Source organism: Polyodon spathula, chromosome 10, assembly GCF_017654505.1.
Source record: "Polyodon spathula isolate WHYD16114869_AA chromosome 10, ASM1765450v1, whole genome shotgun sequence".
Lineage (NCBI taxonomy): Eukaryota > Metazoa > Chordata > Actinopteri > Acipenseriformes > Polyodontidae > Polyodon > Polyodon spathula.
In genome coordinates this window covers 9,405,389-9,424,066 of record NC_054543.1, presented here as the reverse complement: position 1 = coordinate 9,424,066, position 18,678 = coordinate 9,405,389, and the positions used below count along the sequence as shown (strand labels likewise).

The 18,678-nt window shown below is 40.8% G+C and overlaps 2 protein-coding genes across 2 annotated transcripts; one reads left to right on the top strand and one right to left on the bottom strand.

The window, feature by feature from the left end:
- Positions 1-1,087: 1,087 nt before the first annotated feature.
- Positions 1,088-7,571, bottom strand: LOC121321792 (M-phase inducer phosphatase 1-like). Its single transcript, XM_041260998.1, has 13 exons — positions 6,284-7,571; positions 5,641-5,817; positions 5,088-5,185; positions 4,440-4,485; positions 4,086-4,119; positions 3,772-3,834; positions 3,501-3,653; positions 2,974-3,075; positions 2,823-2,885; positions 2,403-2,501; positions 1,889-2,319; positions 1,689-1,800; positions 1,088-1,340 (listed from the first exon to the last, which is right to left on the bottom strand). The coding sequence occupies exons 2-13, from the start codon at positions 5,784-5,786 to the stop codon at positions 1,197-1,199; spliced, it is 1,491 nt and encodes a 496-aa protein (XP_041116932.1). The 5' UTR covers positions 5,787-5,817; positions 6,284-7,571; the 3' UTR covers positions 1,088-1,196.
- Positions 7,572-8,165: 594 nt separating this feature from the next.
- LOC121321804 (phosphatidylinositol 4-kinase type 2-alpha) lies at positions 8,166-18,335 on the top strand. The gene is made up of 9 exons (XM_041261016.1): positions 8,166-8,800; positions 12,363-12,563; positions 12,660-12,791; positions 13,921-14,074; positions 14,587-14,648; positions 15,149-15,248; positions 15,343-15,476; positions 15,586-15,645; positions 16,132-18,335. The coding sequence occupies exons 1-9, from the start codon at positions 8,462-8,464 to the stop codon at positions 16,291-16,293; spliced, it is 1,344 nt and encodes a 447-aa protein (XP_041116950.1). The 5' UTR covers positions 8,166-8,461; the 3' UTR covers positions 16,294-18,335.
- The last annotated feature ends 343 nt before the right edge of the window (positions 18,336-18,678 follow it).

Here is an 18,678-nt window from a genome sequence, read left to right as displayed (position 1 = left end):
TGAACCAAAGCGTTCAGAGCAATGTGACCTTCAGCTACCGTAATTATTCAAGTATAGAAATAGTGTATAACCAGACAGCGTGTAAAAATGGTCTTGTCACCTCGAGTTACTGAAAACAGTTGGGTAGTTACATACTGTAGTGTATCTGCAAACCGCTTCACGTATTTGGTTTGTTCGGCAGATATAGAGTACGTTTCTGCTGTAGTAAGTTGTTTCGAAACCTATGTATGGACCAATGTATTCGGTAATATTAATTAATATATAATAAACATTGTGTGTGCAATGCCAAAATCATACAACCAAAAAAGCTGCAAATCTTCAGTGCCCTGCATTCTGACAACACTGACTCAGCGCTGCACTGAGGAATAACTGGACATTGTGAGATACAATAAGCATCAACCAATCGCTCGTGTGGCGATTCAGTTCATAGACCTATAGTATAGATGAAGAAACCAGTGGTTGTGCAGCATCAGTGGAGTGAGAGAGCGAGAGAGAGAAGACCCCTGCTGGCGGAGGAGAAGAATGGCTAGTGTGTGTGTGTGTGTGTGTGTGTGTGTGTGTGTGTGTGTGTATATATATATATATATATATATATATATATATATATATATATATATATATATATATATATTAACTCATTGGTTCCCAGTGTGAGTTTAGCCTTACACATGGAAATTAAGTTCACACTTTAACCACCTTGATATCAGATTAGCTCCAAAACAAGAGTTATACAGTTAATGGGTTAGGTCTGATAAGCTGTGGCTGAACTTCAAAGTTTTCTCCACCTTTTTGTAAGTGGAATCTTATTAATTTTGGAAAATAGTAAATCAATGTCTGACCATAACTACTCAAGTGATAATTGAGGTGTGTATAAATCAGTATAATAAACAGAAAACAATCATCCACAAATTACAGGCGGCATTTAAAATGACATCATTATTTTATTTCTCCTCATGAGCTATACTCAAGGCATCTCCAACTCTTCTTAATCTTTTATAAATACAAATAAATAATATTATAAATAACATAATACATACATATAATTTAATAATACTTTAAATATTCCTTTTATAATATTCAAGTAAAATATTTTCATTTAAAAATCTTATTACACATTGACCTCATCCAAGTTGCACTGTCCTCATTTACTGTCCTCATTTAATGCCATTTATCTTCTTTTTCCCAATAGTCTCAGTTCATGCCTCCATGTCTGGTTCAACCAGCTCCTTCCTCCTCCCAAACAGAGATGGTCGAGAATGTTTCTTCCTCCGATATCTTCGCAACTGATCGGTGAAGTCCTGGTGAACCATCAACACATAGCCACAGGGCTCACAGAGGCTCTGGGGAGGAAACATGCATTGAGAGCTACATCAAATATGGACCGCAAACAGAAAGTGTGTCACTGGGACAGTCTGAGCCATCAGCCACTACTTACAACAATACTTAGCAACAACACAGTAGATTCATATTAACTTTGTCATGATCATTTCCGTTTTTTTTGTGTGTGTGTAATTTGCAAACATTTCTAAGAACTCCAATACAAACAGACATGTGGCTTTTACTGTTGACCATATTGATTTAACGCACAGTAGATGTATATATATATAATGGCACTTCAATCTGGGTAGAGCAAGAGTCGGGCGGTTCATTGAACAGAGAATATACCCAATGTTTTTTTGGTTTTTTACCTGAAACTGGGAGTAGAATTCCTTGTAACCTCCCTTCAGTATATACATCTCCGGGTAAAACAGTTGAGGATAAACATTCAGGTTTCGGTCGATCTTCCGTAGAAACCGACATCTGGAAACAGAAACAAGACAAAGAATTAAGAGAGAACAGGGAGCAATGGGGAGAAGGCAAGAAAGGAGGATGACCTGGGAACACTTACAGCCGAGGGCCCCTTTCTGAAGAGAACTCGCAGTGGAAGATGAGCAGGGTTCTTGGAGTGGAGCTATCTTGTACTGTGATTCTCTCAAGAGCACTTTCCTTCGGTGTGGCTGGGGTCGAGGGACTCTCCTGTACTGCAGTTCTTGTAGAAGGACTCTCCTGTAATGCAGTTCTTGTAGAAGGACTCTCCTGTAATGCAGTTCTTGTAGAAGGACTCTCCTGTAATGCAGTTCTTGTAGAAGGACTCTCCTCCTCAGGTGCAGTTGTGGAGGGTCTGTCTGGCAGAATGGGTTTCATAGGGGGGCTGTCCTGTAGCATGACTTCTGCAGATGGACTCTCCTGCAGCTTGGCTCGTGGTGAGAGCCTAGATAAGGCTGGCTCCTGAAGCAAGGCAGCAAGGAGCTGAGACTCACTATGTAGATTCAAGGATCCCTGTGTGGATGTAAAGAGTCAATGACTTTTCCTTACTAAAATCTCCAGAACATGAAACAATATATACACATCCCCAGGCTTACCCTGATGTGGCCTCCTTCGTACTCATAGGGGTAGCGGCAGTCGATAATGAGGTACCTCTCTACAGCACTGTTGTACTCACCTCTCAGTACTGATGCCACCTGCAGAGAGAAGATGAGAATACTCAAAACAACTATAAGCACAAGTTCCATGGTCATGCCTCCAAGGTCATGTTGTGAGGAATTCTGGACCTTGTGGTCCTCAAGCTCCATACCACCTAGGATTCAAGGTCTATCCAAGTGCTGACTAGTTCTGCTGTAGGATGTGGTGCTGGTGGTTCAATATCACTCTGTCCCTTGTTAATAGGGGACAATAAATCAGAGGCGTTATTTTTTTTGGTTTAGAAATCAGAATGATTCAGCAGGTTTGCATAATAAGTAAAGGAAGCCTGTTAGGGAGAATGGTGCTTGTTTGTTACTCACCGTCTGTGGTGAGATGTAATGGAGGTCCTGATGATCTCCCTTTTCCGCACAAAGGAGGTGAGGCTGGAAAACACATCGCTGTGGTTAGGTACTGGAGCTGAAGACAGCAGATCTTGAGGTACTGCCAAAAGTTCAAGGTCCTATTTCTCACCCTGCTGAAATCTCCAATCAGGTTTCTGTCTTCAGCCGCCGGGTCTGGCATCTCCACTGGGGGAACCTGCTGTCTGGACTGTACCATTCGGAAAGGGGGCACCTGGGTGAATGAAGTGAAAACATCAGACTCAGGGAGGAACCATTAGGAGCAGAAAGAAGTGTTGCCCCCTAGAAATGAACAGAGGTAGCAGACTCGAGCCCTTTATTCAGGAAGGATTTTACACAACCCACGATTTTAGAGCCCAGGGATGCTGTTCAAATGTTTGAATGGCTAAGTGTTGAAGTCTATAACTATAGCAAATATGTTTGCCCTAATTCTGCTAAAAACTGCAAGAATTACACTGCCACCATCCGACTGTTCTAAATTATGAAACACAAGAGGACAACTACATTTGTTCTACATTTCTACAGTTCTGCTTTTCCATATGGTTATTTATAAACCTATGCTTCATTTTTGCACCACAGTCTCAGCTGAGATTTATTCCCACTGCCAGGAACTCAGTTCAGTCAGCTCTGCAAACTCACTCTGTGTATCTCTGGATCGCTCTCCCGCGAAGCCGCTTTCCTGCTCTGATTACTGTGCTCCTCACTCTCTGGGCTATTGCTCTTTCTACCTCCAGATTCCCATTTGCTTTTGGGTGCAGTCGGGCTGGTAAACAGTTTAACTCGACATCGTCTCTGTAACAAAACAGTTTAAACAGTCATTAATGTGAAACTACACACTGACCCACTTCACTATAAAATTCTTGCATGGTTTCTCCATACACACTCTCCCCCATCAGTATAGCAGGCTCACATTTTCTTTGTCTGCTCGGGATCCGTTGTCTTTCTTCAGTTGATCTCTTCCAGACTGCTTTCTCTGTGATTACAGGAAAAAGAAACTAAATAAATAACCTTGCTGAGGCTCTGTAAGGGAGGCATGGCTGTTTAGAGACCAATACGTACTCACACTATTACAATATATGTATATTCAAATAGTTACAAATCTTTTGTTTTTAAATAATATACACAAGCAAACACTTCTAAAAATGTTATTAGATGGATCTGCTGGAGTACGGTTAGCCAACATTTTTACATATATTAAATAAATATACTTAAAAAAATACTTACCGGTTTAGGCATAGAGTTTTTAGGACTGATACGCCTATGGGGAAAAACAACACTTTATAATATTTAAAAAGTACATTGAGTTTCAATATTATTTATTGTACAGTTTGTAAAATATATTTCTATTGAGATATACAAGAAAGACATGCAGTGAAGAAGTGATACACTGCCCCCCATCCCCGTTAGATTTGAAGGGGTCAAGGTTACCCCAACCCCTCTTTAAACTGCAGCCTGCAGACTGCTCTAGTACTGTCCCTGTTTGAATTGCAGTATGGATCGCTCAAACTCCACCAACAACACTGAGCCTGGTTCTCTCTGCCCAGGGGGCTAACTGAATTCTAGCAGCACCCTCCTCACCTCTCCCCTCTTCCCTTCCTGCTGGGTTCTTGTGGAATGATGCAGCCTTCAGGGAGAAAAGAAAATTCTAATTAACTGAATTGGTCTAGGAGGCATGATCATATATACTTAAGTTCTTCAAATTAAGTTCTTTCTGACAAAGTGGCTCTCTGCTGTACTAAACTACAGAAGCTATAGACAGATTTTGTGTCTGTAATATTGCATTATTATTATTTTTTCTATTATATGCTTAACACATATTAGTACAAGTGTTATTGCATTAAAACGTGGTACACCGTGTGCTGTGCTTGCACAAATGATTTGAACTCAGAAAACAAGGACACGCACATCTGAAAGGGGTACAACGTACTTAGGCCCTTAAAGTTATTTTTAATCTATTTTTTTTTCACAATTCAGCAAATTTATGTGTCTTTAAACGGGTACTCGTACCACATTCTGACGATGTACGACTTTCTGACGCTACACCGTTGCAAGACACATTCTTATTCTGCTTTACAGACATTTTTGGTGTCAATCACGTATCTATTGAGTTGATACTGCAAAAGAAATGACACCCAAAGAAGCTCCCTCTAAATTACTACAGCCGATTAATTCAGAATAGAGGACAGCATCAGTGATGTTTCCAAGCTGAGAACAGCGAGTTCGGACCTGTCAGCGTCTGCGTTTCCGGGGAAACGTTGCTTGTCTGAGTGGGGCTTGGAGTCAGGAGCTCCGGGGACAGCCGCAGTTTTCTCCTGGGAGTGGTGCTGTTGAGCAAAAACAGTTTGACATAGACAAATCAATAAAAAATAAATACATAAACTGTATTGACAACAATGCATATATGGATCAAATACCAGAATACACTTTTTAATAGGCTACCATACATTCAGTTCAGTTCGGAATAGATCTTCAAGTTATATGTATTTTTTGCGATTTAAACTATTGCAAGTACTGTCTCTCTACTCTCTAGATAAGATTAATAGTACTCTTATTTGTTAACTATATTATTATTATTATTATTATTATTATTATTATTATTATTATTATTATTATTATTCATATCCTCATATATAACTGTTGCAAGCTCTATATACTGTACATGTTTCATTATATTTTTCCATTATTTTAAGGCAGGTATAACGTTTCGAATGGAGAGATTATCTATTAATGCTGATATATACACAGTCTGTTCTTCAAATCAGTTCCTTGTTAAAACCACCTTTCTTCAAAAGATAGGTGTCCCATGTTGACTGACAGATCAGAAACCGGCGATAGTCCTAAATCTGGGGATAAATTCCACAAATAATCCATCTCCCCGACCCGTGCAGCTTTACTTTCGATCTCGGGTCCGACTGGAGAATCCATCACTCAGTCACGAGAAGACCTGCATTAGCGCCTGCATGCAGACACACAGACAGAAAGCACTGGCATGAAGACACTTGTGAAAACTGAGTTGAAACAAAGGCTCAGTTTGCAGTACTTACTAAAGCCTTCTGATTTTTCGATACCCTACGATTAAATAGCTGACGCACCCACCACTTACAAATTATCACCAATTACACAACTAACATCAGATAAGCACTTTCAAGTAAGTTTATTTGAGTCAGACAAAAAACCTGGAAATAATAAAAATAACAGTTTAGTAAAAACAAAACAAAACAAAACAAAAAAACACAACTGGATTTTTTGTAGTGGTTGAAAACTACAAATAAAATACAACACTGATGCTTAATGAAGCTCAGTGCAAGTACAACCCAAACATATATATTTAAGTCAGTTGCACTCTTGTACTGAAAATGTGCATTTAGTAAAAGATAAAAAAAACCCAGCAATATATGGATTTCCATAGAAATACAGCATACCTTGATTACCAGTTTGAGTGTGTTGGTGTTTTTGGTTTCTAGTGCTTGCTGTGGATTTCTGCCAGTCTTCCTGTCCAATTTGTGCCAGTGTTTGAAAGCTTGTAGATTGTTGTTCTATTGTTTCCACTATCCACAGCTACACGCCCCTCTCTCCAGACCGCTCCCCTGGCGACTGCTGTTGCTACAACAAGCTTCACAGACACCAGCTAGCCCAAGCCAATAACATAAAACACCCAGGCAAGGCTGGCAATCTTTCTAACTATCAAGGAGATCTGAACACCTGCATTGCAGTGGCTACGACAAGGGTGAAACGATGCTGCTGCTCGTCCCTGCAGCTTCCAATTGAATTTGAATATTATTTTGGGTAAAATTATTGTCTAATAAGTGTTGGATTCAAGTTCACATACTTAGCTACGCAGCTGCACGTTCACATACTTAGTTACCCAGGGAACCTAAGCTGCGGTAATAAAGCAAAATACCTCGTGTCTGGTTGGTTAATAATGTGTTTAATAAATAAATAAATACATTTTAAAAAAACGGCAAAGACTTAGGATTTAAAGCTCCGTGACAGACATTTTCAAACGTATGCTCCCAATGCTGTCTGAATTGCGAACGGTGGATGTTTTCCCTTTGTTTCGGGAGCTTGAACCTCCAAAAGCAAATCCTATGCCTATAGTTGTTATCTAATGCCAATGGCTAACGAAAGGACGGTTTGGACACATATATCACCCATCTTGCTGGTGGAAGAGGTTGTGCCGCATCAGTCTTTCAGAGTCATTTCGGGTCACCAGGGCAACATTCAGCATTATTGGAACTGGTAAAGGAAAATATGCAACCAAAAAGGAATTATGTACTGGCTCCTGTGCCAGTAGAATAAAAAAAGACTGGCGATTGCTATGTATAGGCTGGCATCCTTAACTGAGTACAGGGTATCTGGCAACGTTTTTGGGGCTTGCTGTGCATTTAAACCACAGTTCACCTCTGTATTTACAAGTTTGCCAACTACCTTGTTCAGAGGCACTGCAAATATGCCAGATGTAAGTAAAGCAAAAAAGTATTGTTCTGCGGGACCGTCCCTCTTCTCCCGAACTGCACCTCCTTGCTCGTTCCTGCAAGTAGGACTGTTTCAGTGTTTTTTTTGTTTTTTTTTTTTTTATCCCTAGCTTGTGGGACTAATGCTTGTTACGCTGTGTTAGGCGATCGAGCTGGCTCAACACATCCAAGTCACCAACTTTACTTATTAATGCCCCGGTTTCCTCCTTGCTCCAGCGATTTTGAGTGGAGGATGGACACGCGTTGTCTTTGGACATAGCTAGGATCAAAAGCAAAGGAATTCAGTTACAGACATTTAGTAAGCAGCTCACTTGCTCTTCGTGTTTAACTTTAGAGTAGTTTTTACAGCAAAGGTTTTACAGCTGCTTTAATACTATACCAAGGGCATAATGCAGCTCATGGTATGTGGTTTTATACAGAACTGTAAACCCACAAGAGATATACAATATGACACATGAGATATACAACATTATAGTGATGTCACTTTAGGATAAACACGCTCATTAACATTTACAGGTGAAATGCAGGTTTCCATGCAAAACTGGGCGTGGATTTTCCCGTGTGTTTCGTCATTTACACGAGTAAATGAGATTTACCTTATCCCTCTCTTTGGCCGTTTTTTTTCGGCCACAAACCTGATTTACGCCACCAATTTTCCCAAACGTGCACGCGCATCGCCATTTCACTGTAATTTGCCCCGCATGCAAAGTCCATGAATTACGTCTTTAATTTGAGTCATGTGTATCATTGGATCACAGTGCCTACGCGATCTTTGGAATTTGTTTCAGGTTACATAGTTTGCAGCTTTGCGGATATCTTTGTAGCATGTAAAAGCGTCCCATCCTTTTGTCAAGATTTATTTTTGACATAGGTGGATGCCAACAGCCTGAACCACAGCAGGAACACTAATGTTCTTCAATCTCCACCTAAAGCTCGACTTTGATCTTTCCCAGCCTCTGATCTGTGCGCAATGGGCAGTGCTTATTGTAAAATGAGCAGTTTTTACAACGAATCGCAACTGTGGGCGGGACTCCCGGAAGCTGACAGTCAGCTGCCTCGATTCACAACGCAAGCCGAAACAATTCACCAAGACACTGGTTTCTGCAATTTTCTCTCCTACCCGTGATGGATGAGACGAGCCCGCTAGTTTCCCCGCTTAGGGATCAGCCAGATTTTAATTATGGTCCGACGGGGCCTGCAAGTCCCCGGGCTGGATTTGCAGGCATGCCCGGTTCGGTTGTGCGAGTCCCCGCAGGAAGCCCGGGACGGAGCCGGGAGCGACAGCCGCTGCTGGATCGGGACCGAGGAGGCTCACCCCGGGATCCGCATAGAAACGATTTTCCGGAGGACCCCGAGTTTAAGGAGATCATCAAAAAAGCAGAACTGGCAATTGAGGCCGAAATCTTCCCCGAAAGAATCTACCAAGGTTCAAGCGGCAGTTACTTTGTAAAAGATTTGCAGGGGGTGAGAAAGCATTCTTAAACAAGTGTTTGTGTTCATAGGTGTACAGTATTTATATCTCTATCCATAAAAATAAACGATTGACTCTAGACGTGACTAGGTTGTTCTGTCTGTCCACGTATGCTACTAGCCTATCTGTGTTTATTTTTTTTCATCAAAACAATTCAAAGTTTTAATATACTGTAATATCTGTCGTTGCAGTCACGTGTTTCGCCACTGCGTTACGGAGGAATCCCATGTTATTTTCTGTAGTATTGCTGTAATTATCTTGGGCTGGGGCGGGCTAAGCAAGATTTGATTGATTTCAGTACAATAATTGGGGTGTTGTGCAGATGTTGTAGGTGGTGTCAGATTAGAGGTCCCGATTGTCGCCAGACCACAGCGCCCTTCCTTTCCACACCTGAATATGAGGGTTGTTGTTGTTTTTGACGATGCAGTTTGAACCCTTGACATAGTTAAAAATAAATAAATAAATAAATAAAAACATTGCGTGCTCAGAACATCATCTGTAAAATCCATGTCAGGTATGTTGTAACTGCAGAAGATACTGCGATTGCTAAATTGCAAGTCACGAGGGCGATAGTTAGACTTGTCAATACTGTTTGGGAGGAGTGTCAATTTGTGGAGAGTTTTCTTCAGTTTGGCTTATCTAAAAATCATTTCTGATTAATCACTTTAATAGTTTTCTCTAAACTATCTATCTATCTATCTGGCTATCTCTCTCTATCTCTCTCTCTCTCTCTCTATATATATATATATATATATATATATATATATATATATATATATATATATATATATATATATATATATATATAATAAAATCTCTTCTGTTTTGATCAAAAACCTCATCCTTTCTGTATTCACCCCCATGGTATCTTTACCCTGGTACAGCATCTCTGTATATTCTGCAGAAGTTAACATTTTATCACAGCCAGAAAACCTTCAAGAAGCATATGGTTAATATATTTTATCAGTGCACTCTTGTATGTTTGAATGGTTTTGGTTACAGTTTATCCACAGATGTGGTTACATTTTAAACCCTGGATCGTGAACATTTAATTGGATGATGGCTTTGTCATTCATGTCATATATATATATGTGTGTGTGTGTGTGTGTGTGTGTTTTGCATTTGGGTGTCATGTAAAATAGGGAACAAACATATTCAATGACAGATTATCCAGCCCTTTGCTAGTTATAGTTTGCACTTTAAAAACATTCCGTGAAGGAGGCAATGAAGGCTTTTTCATTTCAGTGAGGTGGCACAGGAATGTTCCAGACTCCTGTGAACGAGCTGACAGCTTTGCATTGCGCCCCGTTTCTCAGGGCTGTGACACAGTGCAGTCAACGATGAGTCAATATGCGCTCGATTGAAGCCAGAGGGAGCGTTAGTTTGGGGAATTCCTGGGTGCCCACATGTCCAAGGAACTGGCCGTAAAACTGACCGGCACAAACATGTTCCACTCATGGTCCATTGTGTTAGTAACACAGACATGCTATTGTGAGCCTAAAGGAGTCAGTTATAGTGAATAAAGGTTTGATGTGTTTCAGTTTGCTATTGTGAGCCTAAAGGAGTCAGTTATAGTGAATAAAGGTTTGATGTGTTTCAGTTTTTTAACTAAAGTGAAAGTACAGGAAAGGAGCATTGTGCTAAAGTAAGCAATTTGTTTTATAGAAAAACCCCTTCACAGACAGCCTCGCACACAAAGCAAACTGTAATGAAACTGAAAGCCTTTGAAGAGACCGGCATTATTTTATTTTTAAAATTTTTTTTGTTTTGTTTTGTTTTTAAAAAGGGAAGACAGGCCTCTTCACTTCTGTTAACCCAGTGTTAATGACTGAAGTATTTAAACTAAACAGATGTATACGATCATCTTTAATAAGAGATGATGTCCTCTCATGATGCATTTCTATAAAACTGATGTGAATACACAAAGAGCAGGTTTCTCCCCTGTGACTACATGCTATTAAAGGGATTCCATTTACTGTATCTCTAACCATCGTGCTGGTCAGTCAGGGGGCCAGGGTCGCTGTTGACGTAATTACAAAGCAGGAGCCTGTCTTGGCTTGGCTTGATGAAGTTTAATTTCTAGTCATGCGAGTCCACTTACACTAATTTTATGAACTTAGCATGTCGTAAACCTTTCCAGTTCTCTTTCATTAGTGCTGCAGTGACACTGTCTGCTATAGAGAGACATGGACAGCTCCCCAATAGGGCTGAATGGAATTGGTTTTACTGAGTGTGGGAGCTCTTTGTGTGCCACAGCAGGGTTCTCCCCAGGCCTTTTCAGCTGGGCGCGCCGCCCGGCAAAGTGGCTGTCACCACCCATCCGCCCGTCTTGCAGATGCAACTGTGCCTTTAACAATAAGGATTGATTGCGATTCTAGCAAATTAGATCACTTGTGCGTTTTTGGTTGAAAAAAAAAAAAACAATCTTGGAACCACATGACAGCTGTGTTAGGTCTTGACACAACATTTAACCAATCAGAGTGTTGAAGGGGCAGGTTTATCTGTGTAAGCACTTTGAGAGACTAAAACGTTAAAATGACTGCTAAAAAACCTGATTATTTTCAAAGCAAAAATAGTGACAATGAACAAAATAATCAAAATAAGCTGCCTATCGGCGTAGTCCACCATCTAATACTAGATTTGCGCCGGCTACTTTATTAAAAATGTGAAGGTTATTTTCCGGTATTATCATTCAGTCCATTTTTTGTCGTATTATTGTACTGTATGGTTATATATAGTACATAATAGCTATATATATGCACCAAAAAAAACCCAGAACTTATTCCTTTTGTTATATTGCCGTGATATCGTCAAAAATATGTACCCAGGTGCTTGTGAGAGAGGTTCATGTCTAGAGACTGTACATCTTTAAGAAGAAATTCATGATGGGATATCGGCTGAACACTTGTCAGCTGACATACAAATGCTTAAGTGCAGAGGTGCTGGATTATTACACTCCGGTTTCATGCAACAGTTATGATGGTGATCAAACGTGAGGGAGTACTGTTGTGTTTAAAAATGGTTAAAATGAGTAGCTGCATTAAAAAAATGTAGAACAGTGAAAAACAGAAATGGACGTGCATTAACAAAATGCCTTGATAACTTAACCTAAAGAAAACAGTTTAAATGAAACATCCAATAACTCAACATTATCTTTCCCCAGTCAAATCATAGTGTGCCTAAATAAGCACTGTACTTTACCATAATAGAAAAACAGTAATGAAGAATGTAGAATATAAAAAGCACAAGCAGACAGTCAAAGAAAGACAACACAAATTCTTTGTCATATTATATATTTAAGGTAAGGCGAGTTTATTTTTAATGTTCTGCTGCCCGGATGTACAGAATTCCTGGGGAGAACTGTGCCACAGGGTCATGCTGGTGATACATTAGGCCCTTTTCACAAACTTTACCTATTTAAAATATATATTTTTCAAAGTCTGTTTTGAACGAATACATATTTTGTACTGTAAGTGGCTGATTATATCATATGTTATGAAACACTTATTCTACCCTTTTCTCTACCCCTACCTTCTTCCCCTTTTCTGCCAGTAGAAGATCATTGGAGTGTTCAAGCCCAAGAACGAGGAGCCCTATGGGCAGCTCAACCCCAAGTGGACCAAATGGCTTCAGAAACTGTGTTGCCCATGCTGCTTTGGGAGGGACTGCCTGGTGCTGAATCAGGGCTACATGTCTGAGGCTGGGGCCAGCCTTGTGGACCAGAAGCTGGAGCTCAACATCGTCCCCAGGACCAAGGTACAGCCTGCAGCCACACCTGCTCGCCTCGACTCGTTCCTGTCCTGTATGTGGATCTTCAGAAATCAGTGTTCCTTTTCTCTAACACATCCACAGGTTGTGTACCTGGCCAGTGAGACCTTTAACTACAGCGCCATTGACAGAGTGAAGTCCAGGGGAAAGAGGCTTGCGCTGGAGAAAGTACCAAAAGTTGGGCAGCGATTCCACAGAATAGGTCTCCCACCCAAGGTAGGGCTCAGACTGCCTGTGATGGCCGTCCGGTGTCTGGATAGTGAACAATTGCTGAGAAGGTATAGATTGACCTGCAGTGAACTGGTGGTGAGTGAGGGAATTGCAAAGATGTTTATTTGCTGTCCGTATACATTTTATTCCCACTTTGAAGGAACAGTGTTCATCACCATTTCAATAAATCACAGGCATTGGACTTTTTCTGACCAGAGAGAACAAAAATGCATCTCATTTTGGAGTTATTTTGAGGATCTAAAAATAATGTGATTTTTGAGTGCGTGTTCCTTCTAAAGACGAGATATCACTTACAAATTGCTTAGGTGTGCTCTTAATGTACCTGACTTTCTGTGTGTAGCTCTTCTACTGTCCCCCTACTTTACTGTCTGATTTAATGACCCTATAAAAAGGCTTCAGGATGAAAGTGTTGAAAATGGCCCCATCTTTTGAATGGCTGTAACCCCTTGTGGGACATGAGTTAACAAGCAGACCATTTGTGGGCTTATAGATGAGGATTTGAAGGGCTTGTGGTAAAATAATTGACTTGGTAATTTGTCTCCTTCATAGTTTAATAAATGTATGAACAACATGCATTTATGTTGTTTTTTGGTTATACAATATTAGCAAATAGTTTGAATTTAAACCAAGAGAAATTCACATTGACATATGACATTCTAAATATCATTTTTAGATCCTCAAAATCACTCCAAAATTAGAGGCATTTTAAGTATGACCCCCCACCCCTACAACAGGCCTTGTTTCATACCTGACCTGTATCTCCCACGACACAAAATATAAGCAAAATCAAAAGGCAGGGATTTTCCTGGATTTTGGTTGATTTGACACGGAATGACTATATAAGTAATAAGTTCCATCGTTCTTGTTGTTTTCTTTTTTATTTGTCATTTAAGTAAAAAACGTAATTGGTTGCAAACTGAAATACTTGCTACGCCACACTTGACATATGAACCCATGCGTTACTCATTGGAAGATGTAATATATCTGTGGAGGGGGCTGATCCTCCAGTTGTCTGGGGCATGCACCTCATAAGCCTAGATCCTGAATATATGACATGCCGATAACCGATTCTCTGCTCTATCCAGTTGTAATACTTGTATTTTCTTTTTTGCAGGTCGGTTCATTCCAGTTGTTTGTTGAAGGTTACAAAGACGCAGACTATTGGCTTCGCCGCTTTGAGGCTGAGCCGCTACCAGAGAACACCAATCGGCAGCTGCAGCTGCAGTTTGAAAGATTAGTGGTGCTGGATTTCATCATCAGGAATACGGGTGAGGATCAGGGGAGCTAGGGTTGTAAAATCAGATTGTGTACTTCAAATTGCAAAATAATGGACATGACGACATCCAAATTCAATGCATTATTTTATATCAGATTTATATTTTTCATTTCCAAAATTAACATTGATGTAATTAATTTTTAGCCCCACATCCATAAATAAGTGTTACCAGGTGGTACATTTTCTCATCAATAATGCAGAAAGAGTGGAATCGTTGAAAAGGGTATTTTTGCTCCGGCACATTATATTTGCTCTGGTAATCATGCAAGGACAGCTTGGCATGCAGTGTGGAAACATTAAGCTTTTGCATGTCTGCTTTGACACAGTATCAAACCGTCCTTTACATTGCATTCCGTAGCTGCAGATCAAGAGTATAGCACAGATTATTATGTTTAGTTCATGTTGCTAAACTGGAACAAAAAAATAATACATTAGGCATTGTTAAAGAAATAGTCTAGCTCATGAATCATGAATTGTGTCTTCTCTTGTCCTTTCCCTTTGCAGATAGAGGGAATGATAACTGGCTTCTAAAGTATGACTGCCCAATGGACAGCGGTGGCTCCAGGGTAAGAGAGGACATGATTACTACCGTTGTCAGTCATTTATCACATGCCGTGCTGTGTGTGGCATATTGAATATCCCCCTGAATCACCTCCATGCAGGCTCTTTATCTCTGTCTTGTAAAGTGGTGAAATCATCCAGAGATGCTTTCTAGCTACACATTCAGCATTAAACAAGTGGCTTTTTTTGGGCTGAGGAGGGTGGCACCATCAGCCTTTTGACCACAGTGGCATAGACCTTCATGGGAGGATTTTTCATAACCAGTGTTACAGAATGCTGTATAGAAGGATTAAAAAAAAAACATCGACTATAAACATTTAACCAAAACTGTATTTATTCTAAATATTGCTATTTTTCCTTTATGTATAAATTTGGTTTTAATTAAATTTCTACTCTGAAATCTGCAATGCATTCAGTTTTGTCTAGGGATGTTGGATGCTCTTTTATCCATTTTGTCTTTTAATACATCCCTGTTTAAGTGGATTTATTACATTTTTTCCTCTAGGACACAGACTGGGTATTGGTTAAGGAGCCAATTATCAAACTAGCTGCAATAGACAATGGTTTAGCCTTTCCACTCAAACACCCTGACTCCTGGAGAGCCTGTGAGTACAGCAGCACTTTCTGTACCTGTTTTAATACAAGGTGTCTGCTACTTCTCTGGCACCAAGGATTACACTTTTCCTCTTCCTATTGCAGACCCCTTTTATTGGGCCTGGCTGGCTCAGGCCAAGGTCCCCTTCTCCCAGGAGATTAAAGACCTGGTCCTGCCGAAAATCTCTGACCCAAACTTTATCAAGGACCTGGAGGAGGACCTGTACGAGCTGTTCAAGGTGAAAAGAGGAGGGGAGGTGTCCATTTTCTAAATGTTTGTTAAACGCCTGATCAATGAATAGCTGTCTTGTACAGTTTTTTTCACACTGCTACACATTTGTTTTTCAGAAAGATCCAGGCTTCGACAGGGGACAGTTCCATAAACAAATTGCAGTTATGAGGGGGCAGGTGCGTTCAGTTTAACACTTCACATTCACTCACCAGTGAGACCCATTGACTGTGCAGAGGGCTGGAAAGGTATTTACAATACACATATTTAGGTCCAGGGCTCCCAGTCCTGCTTGTGTGGTTGATTACTTTCGAAGAACTAATGGTAATCTCTTCAAACACAAATAGCTGTAGCTCTAACTACAGTGACTGTCTGTGGGTCTCTACATAATGAACCCACTTTTGACTAGAGATGAAGGCTAGGGTTTTTTGATTAGCAACTTTTAGATCATAAGGCCCTTATTGTTTTGCTTTAGCTATGATATTTCCCACATATACCTTTTATGGCAGGAATAAATGGGCTCCATTCTATTGAAAGGTAACAGCATGGTTTTTATCACCCCTTTTCAAGTCTACTAAGTTGTTAACCCACCATACCCAGTACAATAACTGCAGACTGGGAGAAGTAGGCTAGTAAAACTGAGGCCTTGACGTTCTGTGTTTCAGATCCTCAACCTCAGCCAGGCGCTGAAGGATGAGAAGACCCCCCTGCAGCTGGTCCAGATGCCGTCAGTGATCGTAGAGACCGCACGGACGCAGCAGCGCACTAACAGCGAGTCGTACACCCAGAGCTTCCAGAGCCGGCGGCCCTTCTTCACATGGTGGTAGAATTTGGGGTGGGTGCCTCCATTCCATTGGGGACCGTTTTGAGAGAGAGAGAGAGGCAGGGGGAGGAGTCTGCAGACCTTATCATGCCTCTCATCTGAGCATATTCTGCCTTATTGAGGGACACCGGGGGAAACATATTCTGACTATCCGGGACCCCTTCCTTTCTCTCTATCTCAGAAGAGAAAATGTACAGCTATGGTACAATGGAAGGCTTTTTCCTATTGCTGTCATCACACTGCAGAGCTGTCATTCATAGCCCTCTGGTTCAGCCGAACCCATTTACATTCCAAGTACTTTGCTATTGGAACCCACGCACTGATCCTCCTGCTTGGCGTGCTGCTGAGAGTCAGAAGATGAAATGATGGTGGTTTGGAATAGAGGGCCGGTACCAGGGATACTCGGCCTGCTTCCAGTACTGTCACAGAGGATCATGAGCACTACAGGCTGCCTGGGAACCAGGGTAGGGGACTACAGCTTGGAGTGAATTGAAGCTTGGATGGTTTGGGATAACAACATATTTGATGAAATGGTTCCAGTTTCTCCCAAAAGCTGTTTTTCCAGAATCTGGACCCAGATCCTACCTCCCTCTTCGGATCAGCCTCTCACTAAATCCTCCGGCTCTCTCTGTGCTTGTCTGCTTATCCCTCTGGGCCTGACCGTTCAGCTTTGTCCTGGATCAGAATTGAATTAGTAGAGATGTCATCTTTTTTTTGTTGTCCAAGTTTCATTTCTGTGCTACAGCTTTTCATTTTTCACTTGTTTACTGAAGTTTCTACAATCTACTGGGCTAAAAATATCAGTGGAGTCGAAAGACATTCTGAAAAGTATTATACTTTAGAACAAGATCACTATAATGTGAAAAATTGGAGAAAACGCTAAACATTAGAATTGGAAAGGACATCAACCCTTGTACAAAAGAGGGTCAGACAAAAGCGTTATTATTTCCTTCTCTGTGTTTTATTTTTTACTTTAACTTTGTCTCAGGTTTGCTGAGATTCCCACCCAGAACAGTTTCTTAAAGGTTTTCCATGGAAAACATTAAACTTGCCACCACAATATATCAATTGGCATAAACAAATAATTAGAATTTTAATTATTTAAATGTAAGTTTTTCAGATTCTTAACAAAAGAGCAAGACAGTACTTCCTGTAATAGGAAATGCATGCTGCTGCAAGTTCTGTCCACATAGTCCCCTGTCCCCCTCATCTGCTGTCCAGCTAAATGATTCCTCTGATAAAATTGTTTGATGGCCCCGTCTGGGAAGCCTGTGACTGTGTAACCTTAGACCTGCTAAAGGAAGGACCTGTAACATTTGGTCCAGAGATAAAATGCAGTGTAATGGGAAAAGCTTCACTGAAGGGGAGGAGGGATACTTCTTAATGAATGAACTGGACTGATACAATTAGCTTTCCAATTGGACCTGTAGCTGCTTCCGTACCTTATCAGAAACTCCAGATTCAGAGAACTAGCAACTGCTGTATCACGCACTTAAATAAAAAAACAACGCACTACACAGTACAGAGCCCATCTCTAGAGCGTAGACTGCAAAGTGTCTGCCTCCAGGCTGAGGCTGTGGCATGATCTGTGTCTCTTCTATTTCCTGGGCGGTATGTGCGCACTGTCTTATTACACAAGTGAGGCGTGCAAGCCATGTGCATGCATCTGACACGCCTTTCGGCAGCAAGGGGAACCGAAGATTGAGTTGGTACACAGTAGGTCCTCGCTTGGTTGTGAGGTTGCCGAGTTCACAGTGGTTCTTCTGTCCTCCATGCTTTCAGGAATCTTTGCAAGGATGTTTGTGCTTTGCAAATGTGCAATGGATTACCTAAGAATAGTAAACAGATCTGAAAGCATTAGGTGCCTGTTAGTCCCCTTGCTGCTGACTTTGTTGCAGGTGAAAATATTTTGATTGTGATTAAAATCTTATTGTTTACCAAACTGTACTGCTGTAGCTACCAAACTGACCTGAGGCGTACTGTTCCGACAATGCACTGTATAATTTGTATGTAATATATTTAATGAAAGAAATACTTACAACAGAATCAACTCTCTTTCATTCTTAACTCTCAGTGGTCATGAGGTCTGTGTGTGGTGAATCCATATTTGACATTGAGTACATGTGTTGCATGAAGAGAATAATGAATGCCAGCAGGTGGCGTGATAACTATCTTGAAGTTGACAATGAAATAATACCAACATGCAGCATGCTTAACAACCCTTCATCCCACATGATTTAAATGGCTGACACCTTCCCCTAGATCGGGTGGCCCAATCAGAAAAGGCAGACCCAGGTAAGGTGGGTCTTCATTTAGAAAATCGGCCTCAGTATTTATTGTTGGAATACTTGAAGCAAAGGGTGAAAGAACATGTTAGATTAGGACAGAA